General features: G+C 47.6%; 2 protein-coding genes across 5 annotated transcripts; both read left to right on the forward strand.

The window, feature by feature from the left end:
• The first annotated feature begins 109 nt into the window (after positions 1-109).
• Positions 110-2,795, forward strand: LOC125974035 (C-X-C chemokine receptor type 2). 2 transcript variants are annotated; one of them, XM_049728812.1, is made up of 2 exons: positions 110-833; positions 1,064-2,795. In XM_049728812.1, exons 1-2 carry the CDS (start codon positions 827-829, stop codon positions 2,119-2,121), a joined length of 1,065 nt encoding a protein of 354 aa, XP_049584769.1. In that variant the 5' UTR covers positions 110-826; the 3' UTR covers positions 2,122-2,795. The 2 variants fall into 2 exon arrangements, with proteins under 2 accessions (XP_049584769.1, XP_049584770.1); XM_049728813.1 differs by having other exon boundaries at positions 110-602.
• A 1,067-nt stretch (positions 2,796-3,862) lies between these two features.
• spegb (striated muscle enriched protein kinase b) lies at positions 3,863-25,260 on the forward strand. Of its 3 annotated transcripts, none has more exons than XM_049728798.2 (42): positions 3,863-4,193; positions 4,284-4,729; positions 9,067-9,141; positions 9,231-9,288; positions 9,381-10,816; positions 10,883-11,026; positions 11,110-11,292; positions 11,674-11,840; positions 11,944-12,032; positions 12,113-12,288; positions 12,359-12,619; positions 12,687-12,845; positions 13,079-13,271; positions 13,341-13,570; positions 13,655-13,774; positions 13,858-13,962; positions 14,051-14,257; positions 14,333-14,456; positions 14,584-14,756; positions 14,846-14,958; positions 15,031-15,199; positions 15,275-15,371; positions 15,535-15,735; positions 15,865-15,922; positions 16,005-16,082; positions 16,311-16,483; positions 16,563-16,589; positions 16,661-16,813; positions 16,910-16,952; positions 17,035-17,103; positions 17,187-19,806; positions 19,957-20,106; positions 20,181-20,297; positions 20,442-20,609; positions 20,753-20,875; positions 21,122-21,286; positions 21,361-22,213; positions 22,366-22,605; positions 22,741-22,964; positions 23,056-23,131; positions 23,392-23,541; positions 23,699-25,260. In XM_049728798.2, the coding sequence occupies exons 2-42, from the start codon at positions 4,318-4,320 to the stop codon at positions 23,943-23,945; spliced, it is 10,626 nt and encodes a 3,541-aa protein (XP_049584755.1). In that variant the 5' UTR covers positions 3,863-4,193; positions 4,284-4,317; the 3' UTR covers positions 23,946-25,260. The 3 variants fall into 3 exon arrangements, with proteins under 3 accessions (XP_049584755.1, XP_049584756.1, XP_068507727.1); XM_049728799.2 differs by having other exon boundaries at positions 13,082-13,271; XM_068651626.1 differs by having other exon boundaries at positions 4,296-4,729.
• The last annotated feature ends 334 nt before the right edge of the window (positions 25,261-25,594 follow it).

The following is a 25,594-nucleotide window of genomic DNA, read 5'->3' on the forward strand; positions in this document are numbered from 1 at the left end:
TCGCTAGCATGTAAACCAGTTGGCCATGAAGCAATGTCCCACCTCAAGAGTTTCAACATTTGTTGCACCAAGCACCTAACATAGCGTTGCCACATTTCTCCTCCTTTAGATTTCACCAACACTTGCGTAGATGTCTAAGTTCCCAAGTGGCTGTAATGTTGATGACGATGCGCGTATATTTAGATTTGAGATTGCAGAGAGCAAAAACCCCATCCACCTCATCAAATACGAACCCCATTTGCTACTGCATCTCAGGAACCCGATGTGTGAAGCGCACGAGTAGCGATGAAGGGAATCTGACATCCGACGTGTCGACACCGATGTGTCAGTCGTGAGCTGCACCGGAAACTTCCTCAAGCTCGGCGGTCAGGCCGTAATCATGTGCTAGTATTTCGGTTTCGCTGTGTGTTGACACTACGGGGCCCCAGATGTCCACAGACACCATCTGAACACTCCCCTGAGCTTCACTCCAAAAAGGATCATCTCAACTATCTTTATTCATTTATTTTTGGAAGACCATCTCAAGCATCAACTTCAGCAGAATCACAAAAGGATTCCCCAAAGCATAAAGAAGACAAGCCGAGCACCAGCAACAAGCATGAGTAAGGACCCGTTTCTTAAATCTGTGATGCTTCCATAAAGTTAGGTGAACTGTGAAACTCCAGAACTTTGGCAAATTTGAATTTATCGACACAAAAGAGCTGCAAGGGAGCACAAAATAGAGGACAGGTGATGGGAGGAGTGTCACAAAAGACATATTTCATGTTCCTTGTCCGCTTGTGACACACTTTGGCCTCTCGCCTGCCGCACAGGAGCCACCACCACAATGATTGGCAAGTACATACTCGAATCCTTCAAATGAAATGATCCTGCAATTTGTGACAATTTGAGTGTTCTCAAGTTCCAACAATTGTTTAGCCGCTGCTTTTGCCAAAAAACAAAGCCTCTAAATTGTCACAGACGTGTGTACGGTTATCGTGACGATTGACGGGCGACAAGGGCAGAAGTCAGTCGGGACGACGTCCGAATCTGGAGTGTGACTTTTTCTCGCTCTCCCCCTCAGATCTAAGCTCTGTGACCTTCACCATCGACTTCTACGAGTACAACTACACTGACAACTACACCGACTTCGTCTTGAACCCCGACACCGTACCCTGCGACCCGTTCACCATCCCGGCCGTCGCCGCCGTTTTTATCAGCATCTTCTACATCGCCGTCTTCCTTTTGGCTATTCCCGGGAACCTGGTGGTGGGCCTGGTGATCGGTCTGAGCAAGCAGGCGCTCCCCCCGTCGGACCTCTACCTCCTGCACCTGGCCGTGGCCGACCTCCTGCTGGCCATCACGCTCCCGTTCTGGTCCACCTCCGTCTCCAAGGGTTGGGTGTTTGGAGACGCGCTGTGCAAAATCATCACCATCGTCCAAGAGCTCAGCTTCTACTCCAGCATCCTCTTCCTGACCTGCATCAGCGTGGACCGCTACACGGTCATCGTCCGAGCCATGGAGACCCGCAGGTCCAACCGGCGGCTGGTGAGCTGGGGAATCTGCGCGGCGGTCTGGAGCGTCGGCGCTCTCCTGTCCCTCCCGGGACTGCTCTACTCGTCCTTCTCGTCCTCGGGTCACATGGTGTGCGCCGAGTTCTACGACCCCGCCAGCGCCGACGAGTGGCGCCTGGCTACCAGGGTCCTCCGCCACTCTCTGGGTTTCGTGATGCCGCTGGCCGTCATGCTTCCTTGCTACGGCGTCACCATCCAGCGCCTCCTTCGCATCCGCGGCGGGCTCCAGAGGCAGCGGGCCATGCGGGTGATTGTATTTGTGGTGGTGGCCTTCCTGCTGTGCTGGACGCCCTACCACATCGCCGTGGTGACGGACACCTTCTTCCGCGCCAGGATAGTGCGGTACGGCTGCCCCGCCCGGATAGCGGTGGACCGAGCCATGCTGGTCACCCACAGCCTGGGCCTGTTGCACAGTTGCGTCAACCCGGTACTCTACGCTTTTGTGGGCGAGAAGTTCAGGAGGAGGCTGCAGCAGCTGATGAGGAAGGCGGGCGTCCTGGAGAGAACGTCGGTGTCCCGGGGCAGCAGGTCTTCGTTCTCGTCCGAGGTCACGTCCACCTTCATGTAAAACCAGCTCACCTTTTATGCGGAGAACTCGCGAGGGACGCTTGCCGTCTGTCGGCTTGTCTCTCAATCTCTTAGCTTGAAGTCAATATTTTGCTCCCTGTCTATTTCTGCAAAGTTTCCCAAGGTATGACCTGGAAGCTTGGCTGGCAGCAGATGTGTTCCCAGCTTCTGGCAACCGGCATATTACCGGGTTGTTTCTTCATGGCTGCTCCTTTCAGAGCGATATGATTGAATCATCCATGTTGGCTTTGCACACGTGACATTCATTTGTAGTCTAAACGCCGAGGGGCGAGCATCTCCAGCTCTCCACACGTCTCCAACAGCGCCACAAAAAGATGCGAGATTTTCTCCAGAGTGGTTGGGAAAGGCTCTCCCTGGTTGTCATGGTAACTAAAGCCATACTTGCATCCTGCGTTTGCATGACACAAGAACCTCTGACTCCAACCACTCCAGTGAAAGGCAGGCAGGCATTCAGTCTTCTGCATATTTTTATACTTGTCTTTGTGTGTTTTGATGGAAGAATGTCAGATGCCTCATTCACTGCCGTCAATTGTACTGAATGAGACACCCGGAAAGTGTTTTCAATTCTGTATGTGTGGGTGTGATATACATTTAAGATCCCAACATTTAAATCTAATAAATAAAATGAGCATCGGATGATGCACAAAATAGCAAGTCGCAGCCTCTTAAATGTGTTATGCGAGAAATGTGAGAAAATATGTTTTGCAACATGTGTCAACACGATGACAAAACAGGATGTTTTGTACCACCTCAAGGAGCTTTTTTTTCTTTACTTGGTGGTGAAATCGAATCTCTTTGGGTTTGAAGTTAGCAATTTAATGATTGAGAGGATGATTCATATCCAGAGGCATATGACCGCCTACCGCCTAAAGGTCAAGCGCCTGAACTGAATCAGGAGTGATGAGCCGAGTCTTTATTTGATCCTGTCACTTTTTATTAGACCTCATAATCGAAGAAGGAAAACAAACTCTGCAAATTAAAATGCCTTTCTGTGTGCACACGCTCCAGTTGAGCGGATAAAAATGATTATATTTTCAGTTACTATGACAACAGAGGAATGAAAATAGTCTTGTCAACATGTGATGTACTGATTCCCGATGCACGCACACTTAACACATCTCAACGTACAGTTGATAACGCATCCTCCAATTGTTGGACGGACAGTGTGGACATTCTCATTAATAGAAAAAAGGATTCACGATCCTGTACGAAAATCGATTAATATTAGTCATGTTGAGTCATCTACAGTAGCAGCAGAAGAATACCTACAGTGGTGTGAGTCTTCTTTGTTGTGTCTGCTTGACTGCAGCTTGACTGCCTCATGGTGGCCAAGAAGGGCACAGCAGAAAGCCAATTGGATTTGATTTACAGTATTCTTTTGACTTAGCTATGACATTGCTCTGTTTTTAGTCATACAATGATAGTCTGCTTCCCTTATTATAAACCAAAAGACCATTTTTTTTTTTTTTGAGGACATGGCCACAACAGATGAATTGCTTTCCCATTCTTATTGGCGCTTTTATTTTCTAATTGCACTGTGCATAGAACCTCTGCCTTATTCTCATTTAACGTAACGTAACTTCCCTAAATGCGATCCCGTACCTTCCACCGGTCGGCTCTGCCAAGTTTGGGTTGTCTCACCACCTCACATGTTCTACTGACCCCAAGCTGGCTAAAAATGACAAAGGGGGTGGGACCCGTTGCTGGTGGCAGCTGCCATTGTGAGGCTTGCAGGGCCCAGGACGATCATTTCCCTCTACAAACTGACGGCGGCAGTGGCGCTGCTGGTGGTGATGGAGGTGGATTAGCTCATGGCAAAAGGGAGGCGGGCGGCACCGTCAAACCCAGCAGACAGTGGCAACACAAACCAAGCCAGGCTTGCGGGCAGAAGAATTACGTGACACTCATTGGGAATGGTGAGTGAGAGCTCCAGAGCGGGGAAAGAAGAAAAAGCCACAGTCGAGAGTCTCCGGAGCTGTTAATGCAACATGATCCAAGGGGTCTTGCACTAAATATACCACTGAGAGTGGCACCTCGCTCCTGCATCACCAGGTAACCTTTTTTTTTTTGTTGTTCGTTGCTTCAGCAGCAAGGACATTTGAGAGACTGGAATGATCTGAAAATTGCAAAATGTGACATCAGGTGTCTCTACAGTTGAATTAGTGTCACGGTGAGAATGAAAAACTCAGAAGGGGACACGTCCCCGAAGAAGGGGGCAAGGGAAGCGGCCCCGAGTCCCGGCGTCCCATCCAAACGCTCCAAAGTCAGCCCGGACCGAGCGCCCCCCGAGCCCCGAGGACCGGCTCATCCTAGCCCTACGCCGCCGGTTTTCACGCGCAAAATGCGGAACGCCGCCGTGGGGACGGGTTGCGACATCCGGCTGAAGGTGACTGTGTGCGGAGACCCCCAGCCTTCGCTGTACTGGTACCACAACGACGAGCTCCTCAACATGGAAAACCAGGAATACGGAGGCCTCTGGATTCGGGATTGCAAGCCCAGCGATGCCGGCCTCTACACCTGCATTGCCAATAACCGTCTGGGAGAGGTCCGCAGCAGTGCCGTACTGGCCGTCTTGGATCTGGGTGAAGGTGAGCCACACTTCTGATACCAAGCTTCAGTAAATGCTCCTTCCTGGGTTCTTCAGCCACCGTCGTCTTGGTTGTGGTTAGTCCGCTGCATATAAAAACCAGAGAGATGGTATATCCCATGACTTAACTCATTCACTGCCAATCCAGTTAATATCTTTGACATCTATAACCTCAATGGCACTGAATGAGTTGAGGCATTCGGATGGTAACGAGAACATCTTTCTGTCTCCAGATGAAATGAAGCGATGAGACAATGATGTATGTGAACTCAGGACTGTTGTAAGCCAGCAAGCAGCTCACACATCAGCTAGCAATGATGGATTTGATTTCATTTGGTCCAAGTCCTTTAAAACGGTCAAATGGAGAATATCCATGACGTTTTGGGTACAGAACTATCGATCGACAACGAAGGTGGTCCTACGATAAGATTGTGCCCCGTAAGACCCTAAAAGTTTGCAAATCCCTGACAAACAGCTCACTCTGTTTTTTTGCCAATGCCAAAGCGAAGAAAGTGATTGAAGTGACGTCTGGCCAACGCATAGCTCCTCGCCGCTCTCAGCACGTCTCATTTGAAAAGTGAATCTGTTTTACAAAGTCATGCTGAGCGCTGCAGAACAACAGCAGAGTGCTGGAGCCCACTTTTGTCCCGGCCAAAGTCATTTGTCAAAGCAGCAGCTTTGACACTGGCAAAACACGGAATTTAGTGCCACGCTTTTCCCGAGATATTTTGCTGATCAAAGTCTGCTCGCCAGTGACATCATAAAAAAGCCAAAAGACCACGAGCAATATTTATTACTAAATGCGCCTTTTTCTTTTTGCGATACATCGCAATGAATGATTGCATTTTTTGTATAAATATTTAATGAAAATTTATAAAAAGTATTATTCATGAATTTATGAATTTAATGCAACAAACTGTTCATTTTTCCTTTAAAAAAATAAGGCCAAAGTTTCCTTTCCTCATAGCCACAGGTGTCAAATTCCTGTGTTGTGGAATTCCGGACGAAATTCTCCTATCAGTGCATTCTACCTGTTTTTATTTATGCCAAATGATACTTTTGGGAACTTATTTCAATTGTCTGAACATCCTACCTGCATTGTTTTCTAATTTTTTATTTTTTTAGAAAGTTCTACCTGTTTTTATGTAAACAAAGCAAAGTGAAATGGCTCTGGTCAGATGTTTTGCACGGGTAGGACCAGAAGAGCCAGGAAGACGATGACTGGTCAGTCGTCAAGGATCTCAGCATGATGGTGTCCATTTTTTTTTTTTTTTTTTTGGCCTGGCCCCCCCCCAAGACGAAAAATGAGCGATGAAGTCATTAACATGCCCCACCCTTGAAACGAGGGCGACAATCGCTTTCCTCCACTTTAACCTTCATTTTGATGAAGTAGCCGGCCGATTTGCCTCTTACGTGCATGCGTGCATGTGCTCCAGCTGTCGCATCACTCAAGCGCACCGCGTCAACGTTTCTCTCTCTTGGCTGCCCCCCCGCGTCCAGCGACTCTCCAGTTATTTATATCGTGGAATGTGCCAGGCCTTAGATTTTTGGGATGTTCGCAGGCCGCCGTCTCTCGTGTTACACGGCAAGACATCAGCGCTTATTTTCAGCCTGCCCAGTCCAACTTTCCTCTGCCGCTTCATATATTCAGTCCGCATTTCAAATCTTAAATGTTGATGAGACATATTTGATGACACAGCAGTTCTTTGAAATTGGCAAGGCTTGGTTTGGAGTTACAAGATGGTCATGTCATTTGGAGCAGACACACATGAGTGGAATTTGAAGTATGTGATCAGAGGAATCGTCAGTCTACATAATACCCGGATGACTTTATGATGGCAAATATAGGTCGGATGCGGAGACGGACGGTCCAAACATCACATTGCGAGGCTGAAGCAATCTCTGTGGTCCAGCAAGAAGGTGGTTGGAATCGAAACACCGGCGCAGGGAATGCAGCGTCATTTTTAGAGCAGGGAGTTTGTGAGCTCCATGCATACACTATGTGATCATGGTGACAGCAGGCATCCGTCCCTCAGAACCATTGTTGAAATCAATTGAAGGTGTTATCGGTTCAACGTTATTTCTAGTTTTCAAATCAGTCCCGCAGGCTGAGGCACTGTTTCGAAAATTCCTGAAAATCCCTGGACTCTCGTTTGTATGTGTACACGTACACATTTGTTTATCATCGTACTTTGTTCTTTTTATAGTGGCTGCATGTGTTAGATCTCTGCTTGGCTATAGTGAAAATGTCAGCGTTGCTCTGGCCATGGCACAATGGCTCCTCTCCAATGTGCTTGGACGTCAGCCTCAACATGGCCTCTTCCTCTTGGGTCCACTCAACAGGTGGAGCTTCTGTTACACTGTGGAAATCACCCTGCGCTAGATTGATTGACCCTGCTTTGAAATGGTCAAGCTCAATGGTAGTGATGGGTAAACCAAGCTTTTGTGAAGCGAATAAATAATAAATAAATAAATAAATAAATAAATAAATATATATATATATATATATATATATATATATATATATATATATATATATATATATATATATATATATATATATATATATATATATATATATATATATGTTCCATGCGTCAAAGAAAGCAGGGATGTGTTGGTTTTCTCCAGTGATGTGGCGCCTCTCTCTCTGCCGCCGCCGCCGCCGCCGCCACGTCTTGGCCGTATCACAGCAGCCGAGAAAAGAGACGCAAATGCACGGCCAGGAAGGCAAAATGAAGAGAAAAGTCAACCAATGCTGTGGAGCGGTGATGTGGAGAGGGCTGGCTCCCTCCCACTGTTCTCCGCTGCCTTCCTGCAGGGTACAAGCAAGGCAGCGGGGGAGGATGCTGGAAACTGCGCTTGGCCGGCCACTGTGTGGACAGCCGGCGACAACGGCGGATGTTGTGCATCCCACGCACACTGGCGCGTACCAACAGAGGCTTTGAATCAATTCTTTTTACAAATGGAGTCTCCCAGAAGAAGGGAAGCCGAGTGTTTTTGGGTGGAATTTCTTATATAACCAATCAAGTGCCTTCTCTCTCTCCATCCCAGCCTTGGATTCAGCAATCGGAAATCTTTGATTTTTGTTTTTTTCGACTTTGATATTTTTCTGAAGCGGGAAAATACCTGTTGAGCGTTCAGCTCGGAATCCCCTGCCGAGGTTGGGGGAATTCCTTGCAGCGGCGCTGGGAGTAAAGGCAGACAAGAGCACCGGGACTTTCTCTGTACAGTAAATGCAAGTAGTGATCAGGCAAGTGGTTTGGCATTCCGCTTCTTTGATGTACATCCGCTTACTGCTGCCATGCCATTTGTTGTGATATCTCGAGCTGTTTGCGGAATGTTCAGCAGCACAGTGATTGAGTGCTTAGCATGTCTGCCTCACAGTTCTAAGGTTTCGGGTTCAAATCCCTTTTCTGGACTCACTGTTGGTTGGGCTTGCCACACATTTGGGATTGAACTCTTGAGGTAAGGCAATTTTGGTCTGGATGTGGTGTTTATGTAATCCGTGCATTCATGCAGTGGCGCACGGGCCAAGTTGAGTTGGTTCCTTGTAACACACGGACGGCAGTTGGACACAATCTAATGGCCTAATGGTCCATTGCATTGTGTGACGACCGGAAATGAACTCGTGCGGTTACCACAAATGCATCGCAGTTAGACTCAGTTTAGCTTCGGGAAGCAATAAAGTTGAGCCAGCTTACCATTTATGCCGATTTGGCAGATTTATGCTGTAACACATTCGCAGACGTTGTTCAATACTTGAACTGAAGGGCTTTCAAATCTGACTGGGTTAGAGTTATTGCCGTGTCTGGCCGAATGTTGATATTTTTGACAAATGCATCCACTCATCAATAATTCCACAGCATTTCTGTGCAGTTCTCCGAACATTTCCATCCACTTTCGTTCCCTCACCTGATGCTCATTGGAAGTTACAAGCCGCTTCAGAAGTATTAGGACATTGAGGCCATTTCCTCCAGAGTCTGCAAACATTTGGCCAAATAAATGTGTGTTCTTTACCTTTGCATGCATATTGCAGCAATGTGCGTGCTGTTTTCATTTTTGGTGGAAAAAAGATATGTTGCGTTTATATAATTCCACCTACTGAGAAGCGAGACCCCAGGTGAACTGCTCGGGTGCCAATGACTCAGCCGTTGGTTCTATTTTAAGGTCCACCAGTGACTGAATTCCCTCTCAGCAGGAACAAATCAAAACAAAATGTGCTTTGAACACATCTACTCAAAAACAATGAACAAAACACTGATTTATTAGATCGTGACTAAACACTGATTTGGTTGGAGTCCTTTTAGCCGTTTCTTTCTTATTTGCGTATTTTAGAATCGGACAGCAGTGAGGACGAAGAAGACCAATTTGAGACCAACGAAAATCGTGAGGACCATGCAGTGCACACAGGTATCCATCCATCTACCGTGCCGAATTTTACGCCACACAGGTGAGAGACTCAAATCAAATCAACCAATTGACTTTATCTTTTAATGTAGTGATGGATAAGGATGCAGACAATGAAAGCAGAACACATGAAGATTTCACGAAAGCAAGGCAAGAGAGACGTTTTCTCGTTGTACTTCAAGAGAATTTAAAGAACTGCAATCCCAAAATCCGCTAGTGATACCTCAACTCCTTTATTTTAGGTGCCAGTCAAATGATTCTCAAAGAGGTTCTCCACCAGAGGTTCTCCCACCCCCGTCCCCAAGACTCGTCAAACGTGCCTCCACCTCTCCCATGCCAAGTCGCTCTGGTTCAACAACACCCCTCAGCTTGCGCAAGAAAGTTGCTGTGCCAGCAGAATACCAAGACACGGTGCCTGCAGAGTTTGAAGAAAAAGTTAAAACGCCCAAATCCCAAAACAATACCCAGGATTCACGACCACAAACTCCACTGAGCGAGTACTCCCGCAAAGAGTTGACCACTAGACCATCCCCGAAGCTTACCAGGGCCAGTTCAAAGGTTTTTGAGAAGGTCCGTGATTTGGAAGAGAGAAGGCGAAGCCTGGAATTGCCCGAGGGTTCCGTTTCCGGGAGATCCTGGGCAGGGTTCAATCGAGCCAGTTCCGTCGACTCGGATGACGGAGGTAGCCGCTTGGGGATTTCCAGAGAAAGTTCCAGGGAAGACCTGAGAGAGGCTCTCAAAGAAGACGCGGCCGAACGGAGATCAATGTTCAGACAGAGGGCTGCGTCCCTCGAGGAGAAACCACGCTATTCTCAAAAGGTACAGGACATTGAGAACAAGTTCACGGAGGAGCTACAGCGTATCAAGAAGCTTGTTGGTAAACCCCATTTGAAGAAGTCCTTTTCCACAGAGCAGCTTACTTTGAAGGCCAGGCAACGTCAGCCTTTCAGGAAAATTGAACCTATACCTCCACAGGTCCTTCAAAGACTCCAAGAAAGGGAACAAGCTCAGTGGGCAAAAGAGCCAAAAGAACCCAATCCGGGACAGCAACGGCATTCCCGAATCCAAAACAGTCCGAGTCCAGGTAACACAAACGGAAAAGACTCCACAGAGTCAATGCAGTTATCAGACTTGCCGGGAGTACGATCACTTCGAGACTTCAGTCGAATCAGCCCAGTTACTGAGATAATTCAAAGGTCATCGTCACCAGCGATATTCCAGCAACAAATGGAAGACACTCGTTTAGAAACGACTGCACAAAAACTTGAAAAGAGGCCCCCAAGTCCGCTCGTACAAAGGGGGAGCCAAGAATGTCCGCATAGTCCTGAACTTCCAATGCAACGCAGTGAGACATCTGGGAGAACCACACCAGTAGAAGTAACGTTGAGGAAAGTAGAAAGCAGGCCAGAAAGTCCGCTTGTTCAAAAATGTGCCGTCCCTGCTCAAGATGTCAGTCAGCAAACACCCACCAAGCCCACTCGGATGAAGGAAGCTGATCCATGGGAGGAAAAAACAGAGGTGGCTCCCCGAAAACAAGCCCCAAATATATGCATCCCTACAATTGTTGTGGAGGGGGAAGATGTTGCCATGGAGACAAAGGAACCGAAACAGGTCAAAGCACGGCAGCACAAGACCAAAGTCAAGCATCGTCGCCCACGACCAATGTCTCCTGAAATGGGTATGACGCAGGCAGGCTACGCGTCGCCGTCCAAGTTGCCATCCAACCTTTGTTTACCTTCTGCAGATTCCTCCGACGATTCCTACGTGTCTGCCGAAGAGGACCCGATGGAAGCGCCCGTGTTTGAGTCTCCTCTTCGAGATACGGTCGCCAAATGCGGCTCAGATGTGCTACTGAAATGTAACATTTCCGGAACGCCCGTTCCTGAAGGTATCATGAGCTACTTTGAAATTTCAAACAGTTCCCAGTTCGCAGACAATGGTTTCATCTCGCCTGATGTCATTGTGTTGAAGTCACGTGGACAAAAGATACGATGGAGGTCACCGGCCTTTGGAATTACGCCGTCAAGGTTGAAGGCGAGCGACACAGCCTACTCATAAAATCGGCACAAATGAGCGACAGTGGAAGCTTCTGCGTCACGGCTGTCAACCAGGAGGGCAAAGTAACCAGCAGCGCTACGCTCACAATGAAAGCAGGTGCTAGCTTTGGTCATTTTATGAGGGCCATCAAAGCTTATTTATTTTGTGTAACAACTCTGCGTTAATGTTTCTCTTCACAAATGAGACAACGGAGATGTGCAAATAGAATTCTTCCCTGCTCCCATTCTGTTACTTCCCTCAGCCAGTTGTATGTGCCGTATATTCCAGCTCAACAACCGCACTTAGAGTTACCATAGCAACAGAGCAAAGCTGAACCTGTAAATTGCTCAGTGGGGCTCAGTTGCTTGTCTCTGTGAAAATCTGTTATGGTTTGGACTTGACATTTAGCAGTCGAGTTCATGTGAAGGGGTTCACAAAATAAAAACACAAAGGGTTTTACCTCTAAACGGATTTCGCGGCGGATGTGCAATTTGGCAGATCCCATTCATGAGCCCAAGGGCATCCTGGGGGTTCCCATGGACATCGGCAGCCCCATCACATCCGACGAGGAGTACCTCAGCCCCCTGGAGGAAATCATGGATTTCAGTTCGCGACAACCCAGGAGGTCACTTGACACCAAATTCAAGAAACCTCCAGCGTTTCTGGTGAGAGCTCAACGGTTTTACATTTGTGCGTGTTTCGTGTTTATCACGTGACAATTTTGTTTTAAACTCAACTGCATTCAGAGTTGTGTCCCGCCTCCATCAGGTAACAATGACGGATCAAGTCGTTGTTGAAGGACAGGAAGTCACCATGTTTGTACGAATCAGCGGTCAACCACAACCTTTGTTGTATTGGTAGGTATCGGCACCGCTTACGGAACTTGAATTGATCACCGATTTGTTTCAAGTGTGACCATTTGGATTTCTTTTCACAGGTTGAGAGACAGAGTCACGGTCAAGAGTGGCCCACGCCATCTTGTGCGGGAGACGGAGAACGGCACTTTTGAAATGACCATCAAGTCGGCCCTGAAGTCAGACTCAGGGATCTACACCTGCAAGATCGTCAATGAGTTTGGAACAAAACAGTGTGAAGGGAAGTTGGACGTCAAAGGTATACCACTCGCTGCTCCCGTCCTGTTCCATTTGTGAATATTGACACATTTTTGTAAATGTCCGCCCAGCGCCAGAAATCGAGCCAAGCTTGGCTGTCATCCGCCCGGTGAAAGACGTCACAGCGAACGCGGGCGAGACTGTGCTGTTTGAGTGTCACGTCGTCGGGCCGCAAGACACGGACGTGGACTGGCTGGCCAACGGGAAACTCATCCAGCCGGCGTTGCTCAACTGCAAAATGCACTTTGATGGAAGGAAAGGTCGCCTGCTGCTTAACTCGGTGCACGAGGATGACAGCGGGACGTACACTTGCAAGCTGAGCACAGCCAAAGGTACACCATGCAGATTAAAGAAGACATCAGATGCATTTTCTTGAAAGGCTCACTTTATATTTTACAGAGGAAATGACTTCATGTGGGAAACTAAGCGTGATTCCCTCAATTGAACCGCTCTTTACTCGCAAACTGGATGTTCTGGAAGTCATCGAGGGCCGCAACGCTCGATTTGACTGCAAAGTCAGTGGGACCCCGCCCCCTAAGGTCATCTGGACTCACTTTGGTAAGGTTCATCGGTTAGGGTAACCTTAACCCTAAACTTAACCAAGGGGTGCCCAAGTCCGCTCCTCCTGATAACGAGCCTGATGATTTGTATCAGGTGTGGACTTGGGCAGCCCTGTTCTAAGCTCTTCACTTCATTGCATCTAGTTAAAGCCCAAAAATAGTTTTATGGGAGTGAAAACAAAAAAGGTGGGTTGGCAGTCAGCGGTACCTAAAACAGAATGCGGTTCTCAGCAGATCACCCACTCACCGAGAGTGAGGATGTCCATATTCTTCGGGAGAACGGTCGTCACTCCCTCATCCTCTCTCACGTGACCAATGACGACGAAGGTTTCTATACAGTGACGGCCACGAACAGTCACGGAGAGGCCGAATGTTCTGCCGAACTGTACATACAAGAGCCACGGCCGGCCATCTCCTCACAGATGTAGGATCATAATCAAAATATTTATTGGTGTCGGCTTCATTTATGGATTTGCATTCATTCTTCTCGCAGGGCTAAACTGGAGAAGATGCCATCCATACCAGAGGAGCCCGAGGTCCCTGAGAATGAAGTTGAACGTTTCACAATGCCCGACTTTATCAAGCCCCTCTACGATCTGGACGTCATTGAGGGAAAGGAGGCGCTTCTCAAATGTAAAGTGGCTGGTTTGCCATATCCCACCATTGCCTGGTTCCACAACGGCAAAAGAATCGAAAGCACCGAGGACCGAAAGATGACGCAGTGTAGGTGTTGGGCCCAAAAACACAATGTGAGGATTCGGGTCGAAGTAAGCGTCAGAACCTTTTGTATGTCATTTTTTTTTTCAGTTCGGGATGTCCACAGTCTGGTCATCCGCTCAGTGTGTCACACACATGCTGGGGTCTACAAGAGCGTCATCTCCAACAAAATTGGCAAAGCTACTTGCTACGCTCATCTCTACGTTACAGGTGATTCTCCTTTTGAAATTTTTTTACGAAAATACCACAAATCGCCTGCCACCTCTTTATTTCCACTTTGTATTCCTTTTCAGATATCCTCCCTGATCCTCCTGACGGTACTCCAGTGATAGAATCCATCACTGGTAAAGTGATCACCCTTAGCTGGAAGAAACCAAGGAGACTGGACCCATCTATTGGTACCCAAAAACATTGTGTCTCATGAAGAACACATCACACTCCGGTTGTGGTATTCTTGCCTATATTTGCCTTGTACGTTCCACGTAGAGTCAAGCTCCTTGATGTACGCCATCCAGCAACAAGCCCTGGGCTCCATCCAATGGACGATCATCGCATCCGGCCTGACGGACACCACTCACACCATCAGCACGCTGTCCAAAGGTGTACGCTATTCCTTCAGGGTTTTGAGCATCACCTCCAAAGCCTTTAGCAAGCCCTCGCCTGCCACAGAGCCGGTGCAACTGCTGGACCGAGGTGAGCTCTAACTTGAAAGCATCTGTTCTAACGCAACAGCTGCTTTGACTACCCACCCTGTGCTTTGGGTTCAAGGTCCCTATCTTCAAGAAGCTCCCGTGATTATTGATAAGCCAGACATTGTATACGTGATGGAAAACCAATCCGTGACCATCACCATCACCATCAATCACGTTAATGCCGTCACCATCTGGAAAAGGTATTTCACATTCCATATTAGTGGAAGGGGGTTCCAACGAGGTCATCTTGAAGAGTGACAAGAAAAGCATTTTGATTGGTGGAGGCAGCTTTTCATATAATTCATATAATGCAAACGATATGGACAGGAGGGGCGTGGTGTTGAACGGCAAGAGGGGCGTGTACGAAATGACAATGCCAGATGACGATCAGCACACGCTGACGCTGACCAAAGTGAAGAGCGCCGACGTTGGCGAGTTGATGTTTGTGGCGTCCAACAAGCATGGAAGTGACAGCTGCACGTTCAGCGTGGAAATAGCAGGTAGGCTCCACAATCATCACCTCTGTTGCTTTTGGTTGGTCTTCACATCAAGTATATGTTGATGGGGCATGATGGGTCACTGTCCACAGCTCCCCCAACATTTGAAACCATAATGGAGGATATTGACGTTTGCGCCGGGGAGTCGCCACGCTTTGCTGTGGTTGTGGAGGGCCGGCCCATCCCCGACATCCTCTGGTTCAAGGTTTGTAGTTTTCTGTAGTCTCAGTCAGTCTACAAAGGAACGGATCCGAGGCATGTCATCTGATCGTTTCAGAGCGATATTTTGCTCTCGGAGGGCAGCCATTTCACGTTTGTGTACGACGATAACGAATGTTCCCTGGTGGTCCTCAACGCTGGCCCCGAGGATTCAGGAGTGTACACCTGCACCGCGAGGAACTCGGCAGGTTCCGTTTCCTGTAAAGCCGAACTCACCGTTCATGAAGGTGACCTCCTTGTGCTCTCAAACATTTCGTCAATCCTTGCAATGATGTATTCACGGAGCTCATCATCTAATACAGTTTTGAGCAAAGAGGAGCCAATGGAAGACGAGGCTACCATTTTGAGGAAAATGCGAAGACTGACTGACCATTATGACATCCACCAAGAAATTAGAAGGTAAGGCATAATGGATAAGCAGAGTCAAGGCAAGTCATGTGACTACACACCTCCAATTGAAACCACAAATTCATTCATATTGACTTTGATTCTCGCATTAGAATGCTTCCGCTGACTTTCCTCCACATAACAAGTGAATGTTGAAACACTTATGTTCCCCCAGGGGTGCTTTTTCCTATGTAAAACGCGTGAGCCAGAAAGTGGACAAAAACGAGTACGCCGCCAAGTTCATCTCCACACGAGCCAAGAAGAAAAGCTCAGCTCTGCGAGAGGTGAGCCTCCTGTCCAAGATGGACCACGAGCGAATTGTTTTCCTGCACGATGCCTTTGAGAAGAAGAACACAGTCATCATCATCACTGAACTGTATCCATACGAAAAAGGTTGAGCAGATGCTGCCAGATGAATTGTCGGTCGTAACTTTTTGACGCTTGTACCTGAATACGTTGCTATTGCCAAACGCACGTCATTATTCACCTGACTGCACATGTCAAGATGCCACGAGGAGATTCTGGATAGATTCACACGGAAACCTACACTCATGGAATCTGATGTAAGTTTCATGTCAAGTTTTATGGACTTACTCTACAGTGAGTTGTTAGCAATTTACAGCTGATGTCATCATTGTACGCTAGGTACGTTCGTGTATTAGACAGTTGCTGGATGGAGTGGATTATCTTCATCATCTTAACATCATGCACCTGGATCTCAAGGTAGACCTTTCTGCAAGATTTTAATCATCTTCTTTTCGTCATTCATTTTGAATGTGGTTTGTACATGCTTATATGTGAAATGAGGGAAATGATTTCATGAAGGCAAAAATGTTTGCAGTCATGATGAATATTGAAAGCGTCACCATTACCTTTGTATTGCCTGCTTTCTATTCAGGGACAGACAGCCTAGTAAAGAGTGGTTCTTTCTTTTTCTTTTTCTTTTTGTAGCCTGACAACATCCTTGTGGCAGACGCACACAGTGATCAGCTCCGAATCTGTGACTTCGGCAATGCGCTGGAGATCACCCCGGACGAGGCTCAATATTGCAAATACGGCACACCGGAATTTGTTGCGCCCGAAATTGTTAACCAGACCCCTGTGTCCAAGGCAACTGATATCTGGTATCGGCGTTGGCAATATGAAGTATCTTTCATTTTTTTGCAAACGCTTCTGGCTCACACTTGCCTTCCCTTTCCTTAGGTCTGTTGGAGTTATTGCATACCTCTGGTGAGTTATGTGCTTCATGAGATTTGAGGAATCGCCCTGTCGTGAAATACCAATTTGATTTTTGTCATCAGTCTGACAGGAGTTTCTCCATTTGCTGGTGAAAATGACCGCAGCTCCGTGCTGAACATCAGGAACTACAATGTTGCCTTTGAGGAAAACATGTTTGCTAATCTTTCACGAGAAGCCGAAGGTTTCATCATTAAACTGCTTGTAGCAGACAAACTGTGAGTAAACCCTTTTTCAAATCTTAGGTATCATAGTCTTTGCAAACACACACACACTCGTTAAAATGTATGCATTCATAATTTGTTTCCTTTTAGGAGACCTGATACTCAAGAATGTCTCAGACATCCCTGGTTCAAGGTACACCCACTTTATTGATTGTTATTCAACGTTATTCAGCTCTGGTTTTCTTTGAAATGGTCTTCCACTTGTTTTCTTAAAGACTCTCAGTAAGGGCTCTGTTCTAAATACAGAGGCACTGAAGAAGTTTGTATCTCGCAGAAAATGGCAGGTAATGAAGAATTTTCTTTCCTTTCCAAGTCTCTCATATGTGAAGACAATTTAACAACTTTGTGTTTGTTTGGTGGTTTTTAGCGTTCGATAATCAGCTACAAGTCTAAAATGGTCATGAGGTCCATTCCTGAGCTGCTGAATGATTCTTCAAGTCACATCTCCATCGCAGTTCCGAGACACCTTAAAGACTCTTCACCTTTGCCGTCCTCATCCTCTGATTCCGATGAAGACATTGATGAACTTCCTTTCATTCCAATGCCACTCAACATGGAGTTCTCTGGATCAAGGATGTCACTGAATGACATTCCAACCAATGATAAAGACTCGGGAAAACAAAATGGAACATGTAAGCAGTCTGTGTCTGCTCCCCAGGAGAGAGCGGAACACGATGCAGTCCAAAGGAACAAAGACAAGCTTGGGTTGACGGATGAAAGCCGGCAACACGAAAGAACAGTAAAAGAAGGTGATATGGGTTCACCAGGTGAAGAACTACCTGCTGAGCTGCCTGAGAAAACTCTGAAAAGAAAGCCTCTGCAACGAGGCTCCAGCCTGGAATCAGACAAACCTGAGAGCGTGAGACGAAGAGGAGAGCTCAGACGTGGAGGCTCAGCTGACAGTGCTTTGCTTCTTCGGATCACGCCAGAGGAAAGCGTTTCAGAAGGAAACCAAGAGGGTGGCAGAAAAGTTCTCAAGAAAGCCGCCTCCATGGAACTGCCAAAGCGGAGCGCCAGTCCCGGAACTATCAAGATGAGTCAAGAAGATTATGCTCTGAAACTAGAGCTAATGAGGCAACGATTGCTCCGCGGAGGATCCGTGGACAAAAAGATGAGTGGACTGCGAGGTCCCCTATTAGAAACGTTAGGAATGGGTGAGGAAAAAGGCACAATCTCCTCAGATCGTTACTCCCGCAACACCCGCCTTGGAGCCGCTTCACTGACGAGAGCGGCATCGAGTGACTCGCCCAGGGACGACATTGGCAAAGCCAAGATATTGAGCAAAAGTGCTTCCTTCAGTCAAGGAGATTCCGAACCAATCGCCTTACACAGAAGGTCGGGAGCTCCCCTGGAGATTCCTTTGGCACAGGTGGAAGAGCGACGACTGAAGGAAGCTATATCCATGTCAGCTCTCACCGAGCAAACCAAGCTAGACTCCCGCCCAGTGACTCCTCGAGAGCTTTCACCAAAATCGTCGACGCTGGAGCATGTCCCGCAGGACAGTCCCATTAAAGCTGAAAGCGAGGAATCATTAAAGGAGCAAGAGAATGCATCTGAGGAAACGCTCAGTGGAAAGACAGACACGGTGGTTACAGACTGTCATTTTGATGAGAGGTCAAGCACAAGCAGCTTCTCGGAGAAGGAAGTGTTGGTTGAGGCAGACACCGTGAACCACATTGCAACCTCACCAAGTGTCATGGTGCAAATACCTGAAATACAAGCAAATGTGGAGAAAGAACTAGAAACAAAAGACCAGAAAGAAAAGGAACAGACAATGAATGGTGAGGAAAGAACGGAAGCTGTCGATGAAGAAAATGAATCTGAAGAAAGGATACAAGAGAATGAAATAACTTGTGATGAATCATCAGAGATCATGACCTCAAGCTCACTGACCACAAGACTAACACAAGAGAAGAATACGCCAACCGCTCATGTACCGCCTTATCCAGCACCTTCACCCCCTGCACAGGCGGTTCTTCCCGATGGAAGGACTTCAGCATATGCTAGTATCATGCAGACCATCATGGTCCCTTCCCTTCAACCTCTTGAAGTCCTCAATGCCCCATCAGCTCCTGCAACAACGGATAGCTTTGAAACGGCGTCATTGCCGACCAAACCACACGCTGTGTCAACGACCGAGCATCCGGCCGTCTACTCTCGAGTGGCCTCACCCGAAACCATAGCAAAAGAGCCTAGTCCGCCAAAGACCACCGTACATTCCTCTCCTCCCTTTGTAGGAGTGGACCTAGATGACATTTCCTCCGAAGAAGTTTTTGAGGCCCGCTTCAAAAAACGTGACTCTTCCTTGACAAGGACTTTGAAATTTTTGTCTCGGTCAAAGAATGAGGACAAATCACATGTAAAGTCTTCAGATTCAACAGAGACAGGTGAGGTGATATACAGGCCCGGTCCACAGGGTGCGCCACTGGAATTGGCACAGAGGAAGCTTGAGGAAAAGTCCAAATCGGTCCAGGATCTTCGTGAAGCTCAGAAGGACCAAGGTTTTATGAGGAGGCTTTCCCTGCGCCTGAAAAGAACTCCTTCAACCGAACGCAAAGAGGAAGTGACCAAGGAAGAAGATTCGGTGCCGTCAAGACGTAGGTTGTCTTGGACACTTGGAAGAAGAGGATCACAAGATAAGAAGGAAGTGGAGATGATGCGCATGGATGATGGACCTGATAAAAAAGAGGAAAAGGAGGCTAAAAAGTCTACTGAATCTCCAGTCTTGACGATGCGGAGGAAGATTGAATCCACAGTTGCCGGCATCTCAACCAGAATCCGCAGCTACTCTGAAGAAAGAAAAGGGATGGAAGAGAAGGAGCCAAAGAAGACGCCAATTCTTTCCATGCTTCGTCGCGCAACATCAGAAAACCGTGGAGTAAAGGTTCCCACTGTTCCCCAGAACCAGTTGGTGTCTCAGGCCAGTAATGGGGCCTCATCCGAGTCACTGGACTCAATGTCCAGCTTCAAGTCAGACGCCTCAAAGGGTACGATGCAATGTCATCATCATTCTAAAATAGATGGGGCTCTCGGTTACCAGCGTCCTGACAGTCGGCGTTTCATCACCGTTATGCCGTTGTAACCGAGAAACCCCTCGAAAAGCCTGGCGGTAACTTAACTTTATGGTTTTTGGACAGGTGTCGAAGGAGAGCGAAGATCTCGTTGGGATCGATGGGGTCTGACCCGAGGGAGACGATCCAAGGCTGTATCACAACCAGATATACCCACGGCTATCTCCAGAGAAACCGGTTCCCAGCCATCGCGCCAGTACTCCAGGCTGGTGGCCGGTATGTCCAGACTGGCGTTATGCTTGACTTTGCTAGACCGTTCAGATTGTATGCGTTCAATCCTCGTCTCGCAGATTTCCCCCCAGTGTTCCACATTAAGCTAAGAGACCACGTCCTGCTTGAGGGAGATCCAGTGACACTCAGTTGCCTGCCTGCAGGAAGCCCTCATCCCCGCATCACCTGGATGAAAGGTATGATCCACCCAGGAATAAGTTCTTGTTGCTAGGTGGGAAACAAAGTCCCATAAATGACACTGAAAAAAATCAAACCATAATCACAAATCTGCAAGATACAGTAGCTGTATGTATGAGGTCGATGCACATCATTTCCTTCAGATAAGAAACCCCTGGAGATAGACTCAAGGATGAACATGATAGCGTGCCCCGATGGCAGGCAGCTTCTGATGATCATGCAGACCACCAAAAAGGATGCGGGGGTTTACGAATGCGTTGCCACGAGCCCCCTGGCTTCTGCTTCCAGTTCTTGCACAATCTCCCTTGCACGTAAGTGTTTCTGTTTATTTGTGTCCGCATCTGCATGCGTGCACTAGCAGGTTTTTAGTACGATAAAACAAATCTTTGAAATTCTGGTGAATAGTTTGCTTCAGGTTTGGAGGAGAGATGGTTTCATCTTGTTTTTGTGAAAGGTCTGCCCAATCGTCCCGGTACACCCGAGATCCCTCAGAAGTACAACAACACAGCTTTGGTGCTGTGGAGACCCTCCGACACGACCGCACCCTGCACATATTCATTGGAGAGAAGGACTGAAGGTTTGTTTGAAATTACTTTTAGTTCATGATCATCTTTTCAATCAGCAACATGCGAAACAATAAGCAAAATGGACAGACGTTATTCAAACATCACACAAATAAAGATGCTATGGAAACACGTCATAAGACAGTGGAGGTGACATAAGTAGATGTGAAGTACCAGATACTGACAGTTCCAGGCACTGATTGATATGTGCCAAAAATCTGACAGCAAAATGGATTTATTTATTTGTCTTTGTCCCCTAGGAGAGAGCAACTGGCTGATGGTGGCCACAGGGATAGCAGACTGTTACTATAATGTAGTTGATTTACCAGCAGGGGGCGCTTTCAGATTTCGGGTGGCTTGTGTCAACAAGGCTGGCCAAGGCCCGTACAGCAACCTCTCTGAAGTTGCGCGACTGGCTGCTTCAGGTAAATGCAGAATGTACTATATTCAATTTACCTTTACCTATATCGCTTACTGCTATTATTATTACTTTTCTTAGAACCAGTTGAGTCCAGTGCACCAGTGGTGGTCAAGACTGGCTCGGCTTCAGGTGCTTCAGCCCCTGTGTTGAAGATGTCATCCATGAAAATCCCACCGATGAAATTGGCTCCAAGTAAAACCCCCACGCAGACACCCGTCTCGATGCAGACACCCACCTCGACGCAGACACCTGCCTTGACACCCGGTCAGATGCAGACACCCTCCCCAACAGCTGCCCCTCCAACTTGTCCTGCACCGTCAGATAAATCCCCATCCCTGAAAAGCGTCCAGCCGGCAGCGCAAGTTGAAATGAAGCAGACGCAAGCCGTGACAGCAGCCCCTTCAGAAGCAGGACCAGCTTTGACCAATACGACTGTACAAACTACAGCAGGCAAAGCAAAGTCGGTGCTCAGCATCAGTGTAGGCAAACCCCAAGCCAAGCCAACAACTCCGCCTGTCATTGCACCCAAACCCCAGACCCCCGTAAAGGTGACCGTTACCACGAAAGCTCCCGTTCCTGTAACTCCAGCCGTCCCCGTCATTGGGAAACCCATCTCCTCTGTGCCGACGTATACGCCGACTGCCAGCGCTCTAGTTACGCCGTCTTCTCAATCCACCGTCATGCCGCCAACCACCACGGCTGCCGTCTCTGTTGTTAAAGTTTCCACGCCGGTGGTGGTGTTGCAAAGCTTGACACCGGGGGGGGACAGTCGCGGTACCCCGTCGGGGCGGATCACCCCGTCGGGAAGGATTACCCCGTCGGGACGGGCTACACCCTCTGGAAGAAGGACGCCGCTTGGCAAGGCTGGGGAGGGATATCTGCGCCAGGGAGTTCCTCAGAAACCCTACACGTTCATGGATGAGAAAGCAAGGTATAGCAAGTTCCAAAGTGCCTGTTCTCTTTTTGGTTGCAGAAATGTTAACCGTAAGACTTCAGATTAAAATGCAGAAAATTCTTTGAAAATTTGAAGGAGGTTAGTGTAAAACGATCCCTTCTTGCACTGCGATCATTGTCGTGACTCAGGGGCCGCTTCGGCGTGATCCGAGAGTGCCGTGAAAATGCCACGGGAAACCTCTTCATGGCCAAGATCGTGCCGTACGAAGCCGACACCAAGCAGGCGGTGCTGCAGGAGTACGACGTCCTCAAATCGCTTCATCATGAGAGGATCATGGCGCTGCACGAGGCTTACGTCACACCGCGCTACCTGGTGCTGATCTCAGAGTACTGTAGCGGCAAAGAGATGCTCCGAAGCCTCGTAGACAGGTGACCACTTTGGAATCGTGCTTGACTCCGTAACAGACGTCACTGATTGTTCTTCACAAGTCTTTCTTACCTATTTCAAGGCTTGGCCGTGCTGCTCATATCTTTTAACGACTGTCATATGTGCTCTCTCTTGAGGTTCCGTTACTCGGAGGAAGACGTGGCGAGCTACATCGTACAGATCCTTCAGGGGTTGGACTACCTCCACACCAGAAGAATTCTCCACCTGGACATTAAGCCCGAGAACGTCATGGTCACGCATATGAACGTGATCAAGATCATTGATTTTGGCAGCGCTCATAACTTCAACCCACTTTTCCTCAAGCAGTTTAGCCCACCCGTCGGAACGCTGGAGTGCATGTGTAAGAAAGTCTTCCATCAGATTGAACCGAAACAGATGATTCTATTTTTACGTACTTCACCAAATCCTTTTTTCCTGTCCTGTCCCTGCAGCTCCAGAGATGTTGAAAGGGGACGTGGTGGGGCCCCCAGCAGACATCTGGAGCGTGGGTGTGCTCACTTTCATTATGTAAGTGTTGCATTCACACGGGTTTCTTTGAATATCATCGCCCATCCAACAAAGGCAGCTCAATTGTGTGAAAGAAGCTCTTCCCTTCCCAGGAAACTCAAACATGTCTCACATTGACATCAGTGATCGAAACAAACAAAAGGAATGATAATGTGAAAAACATTGGCCGCATGAAGTTATCTTGGATTATGTCGTTGTTGAAATCTGTCAAATTCTTTGACAAGGAAATCTGAAGATTTGTTGGTATTTGTGACTGTCAGGTTGAGTGGCAGGTCGCCTTTCATGGAAAATGATCCCCAGCAGACGGAGATGAAAATTCATGCTGCAAAGTTTGATCTCTCCAAACTCTACCAAAACGTGTCCCAAAGTGCCTCACTGTTCTTCAAGAAGATCCTCTGTAGCTATCCCTGGTAAGTGGAACCACAAGCCTAAGATTCAGTTGAAAGCAGCAAGACTTACGGTTCAATTTCATTTCAGTTACCTCCAGAGTAATATTGAGTTGTATTTTGAAGGATGTGTCAGAGGCTGCTGTAAATCCAATGTTGCCCCATTTGTCTTCCTCAACAGGGCCCGGCCCTCCATCAAGGACTGCTTCAATAACCCTTGGCTTCAGGACGCCTACCTGATGCGTCTCCGTCGGCAGACTCTCACCTTCACAACCGGCCGTCTCAAGGAATACCTGACCGAGCAGCAGCACAGGCGAGAGGCGGTGGCGACTCAGCATAAAGTTCTCCTTCGATCCTACCAGAGTTCTCCTCAAACCCCGACCAGTCCCGTCGTACCGGCTTTGCCGACTTCCCCCTTGCCCCAGTAGTAGTACTGGGTAGGCTTCTGAACAGATGTTGACCTTGAGGAACATCAAGATGAATAGCCACAGCGTTGGACGTTGGGCTGCTCGCCAATGGCAAGACTTTGGCTCTGATTTGGCAAAGGGCATAAAATGCCCGGCAACACGTCACCGAGATCCTTTTCTCGGTTGGTTGGTTGGTTGGTTGGTTGGTTAGCTACCGTGGTATCTCACAGGACTTTACCTCAGTGTTTGGAACTTTGAATGCATTTTTGGTGAAATGCTGAAATGATCACATGCAAATGACGTGCTGTAAACATTGCTTGATTTTACGGTGATACAGTGAAAGACAATTCTTCATCCTTTTATTGAAAGCCGCGCAGAACGGGTCATTTGAAATATCGGCACACTTTGTTTGGTTTTCAAAATGTGCACTGAGCATATATTTGTGGACGTTCCTCAAGGGCGAGTTACTTTGATGAATATTTTGACTCTCAATTGGAATGCAAAAAATGAGAATCTCAGGAGATGTATTTATTTTGGATAAAAATAGTTACAATTTGCTCTGGTTATATTGCTCCGAGTGGCGGGAGTAGAACAAACACCTTTGTGGCTTCCATCTCACAGATACGCTGATTCTAAATCTACTTTTCACGTTCGGAATTCATGGAAATGTACCATGGAGTGCAAATGTGTTGAATGTAACATGGACATCCAAAATTTCAAGATGGTTTTCAACTGACGGTAAAGAACAGCGAGTAAGTGCTTTGCTTCCAGCTTTGGTCTGCAGCCTTCCTGTGTGGGCTTGGGGCTTCGTCACAAACATTGCATTTTAATTGAGTGAATGTCAGTCGGAATGATTGTTTGCCTGCCTGTATGTCCTCAAGCTGACCATAGAGCGACCCGGTCAGCTGGGATAAGCTCCAGCTCATCTGCTGAGATCAAAAATGGCATCATCTGTTGCTCACGGACAAAAGGTGCAAATTCAGCCAAAAGAATGCCCTTTTCAGTTCCAATCTTCAAGCCTCGGCAATGTAACGATTGACGTATGTACTGTAAAATCTGACAGCAGGGTAGACGATCCACACATTTTGTATGAAATGCTCTTCTGTATTTTGTGGACGACAGTGGATTGCGGTGCCTCATGATGGATGTTAAACTCTGAGTTCCTTAAACCAATGAATTGTTTGCTACCAGGACTCTTCTCTTCTGAATGTGACTTCTCTCTGTGTGTGGTTCACAGTTGTTTATTTATTGAGTGACTGTTTCAGCTTCTGCTTTGAATTTTTGTGACTTGTTTTGGCATGATAGAAGGCTATGCAATAAAGACATTTGGAGCATATTCATGAGCTCACAAATGTGGTGCTCTTTCTATTTAAAAATGGGTCAAATAACAAATCCAGTCCAAGATTACAAAGATTTTTGAAGGCCAAGACGGGAACAACCGCGGTGCTCATGTTAATGGGGAGCCTTCGCCAGATTAGAAGCACCTGTGCCTAAAGCCAAACCGTGGCAGGGTTTCCACATTCTGGACACCTCCGCAAGCGGTTCCCGTCAGCTGTGCATGCAGAGGCCCACCACGAGGTGACGCTATCACCCCTTTTACAACCCCAGCTGCCATCTAGGGAGGGGACAGGAATGAAAGTGGTGTCTTTAGTTTCACATTACAAGCCATT

Source organism: Syngnathus scovelli, chromosome 8 (genome assembly GCF_024217435.2).
Source record: "Syngnathus scovelli strain Florida chromosome 8, RoL_Ssco_1.2, whole genome shotgun sequence".
Taxonomy (NCBI): domain Eukaryota; kingdom Metazoa; phylum Chordata; class Actinopteri; order Syngnathiformes; family Syngnathidae; genus Syngnathus; species Syngnathus scovelli.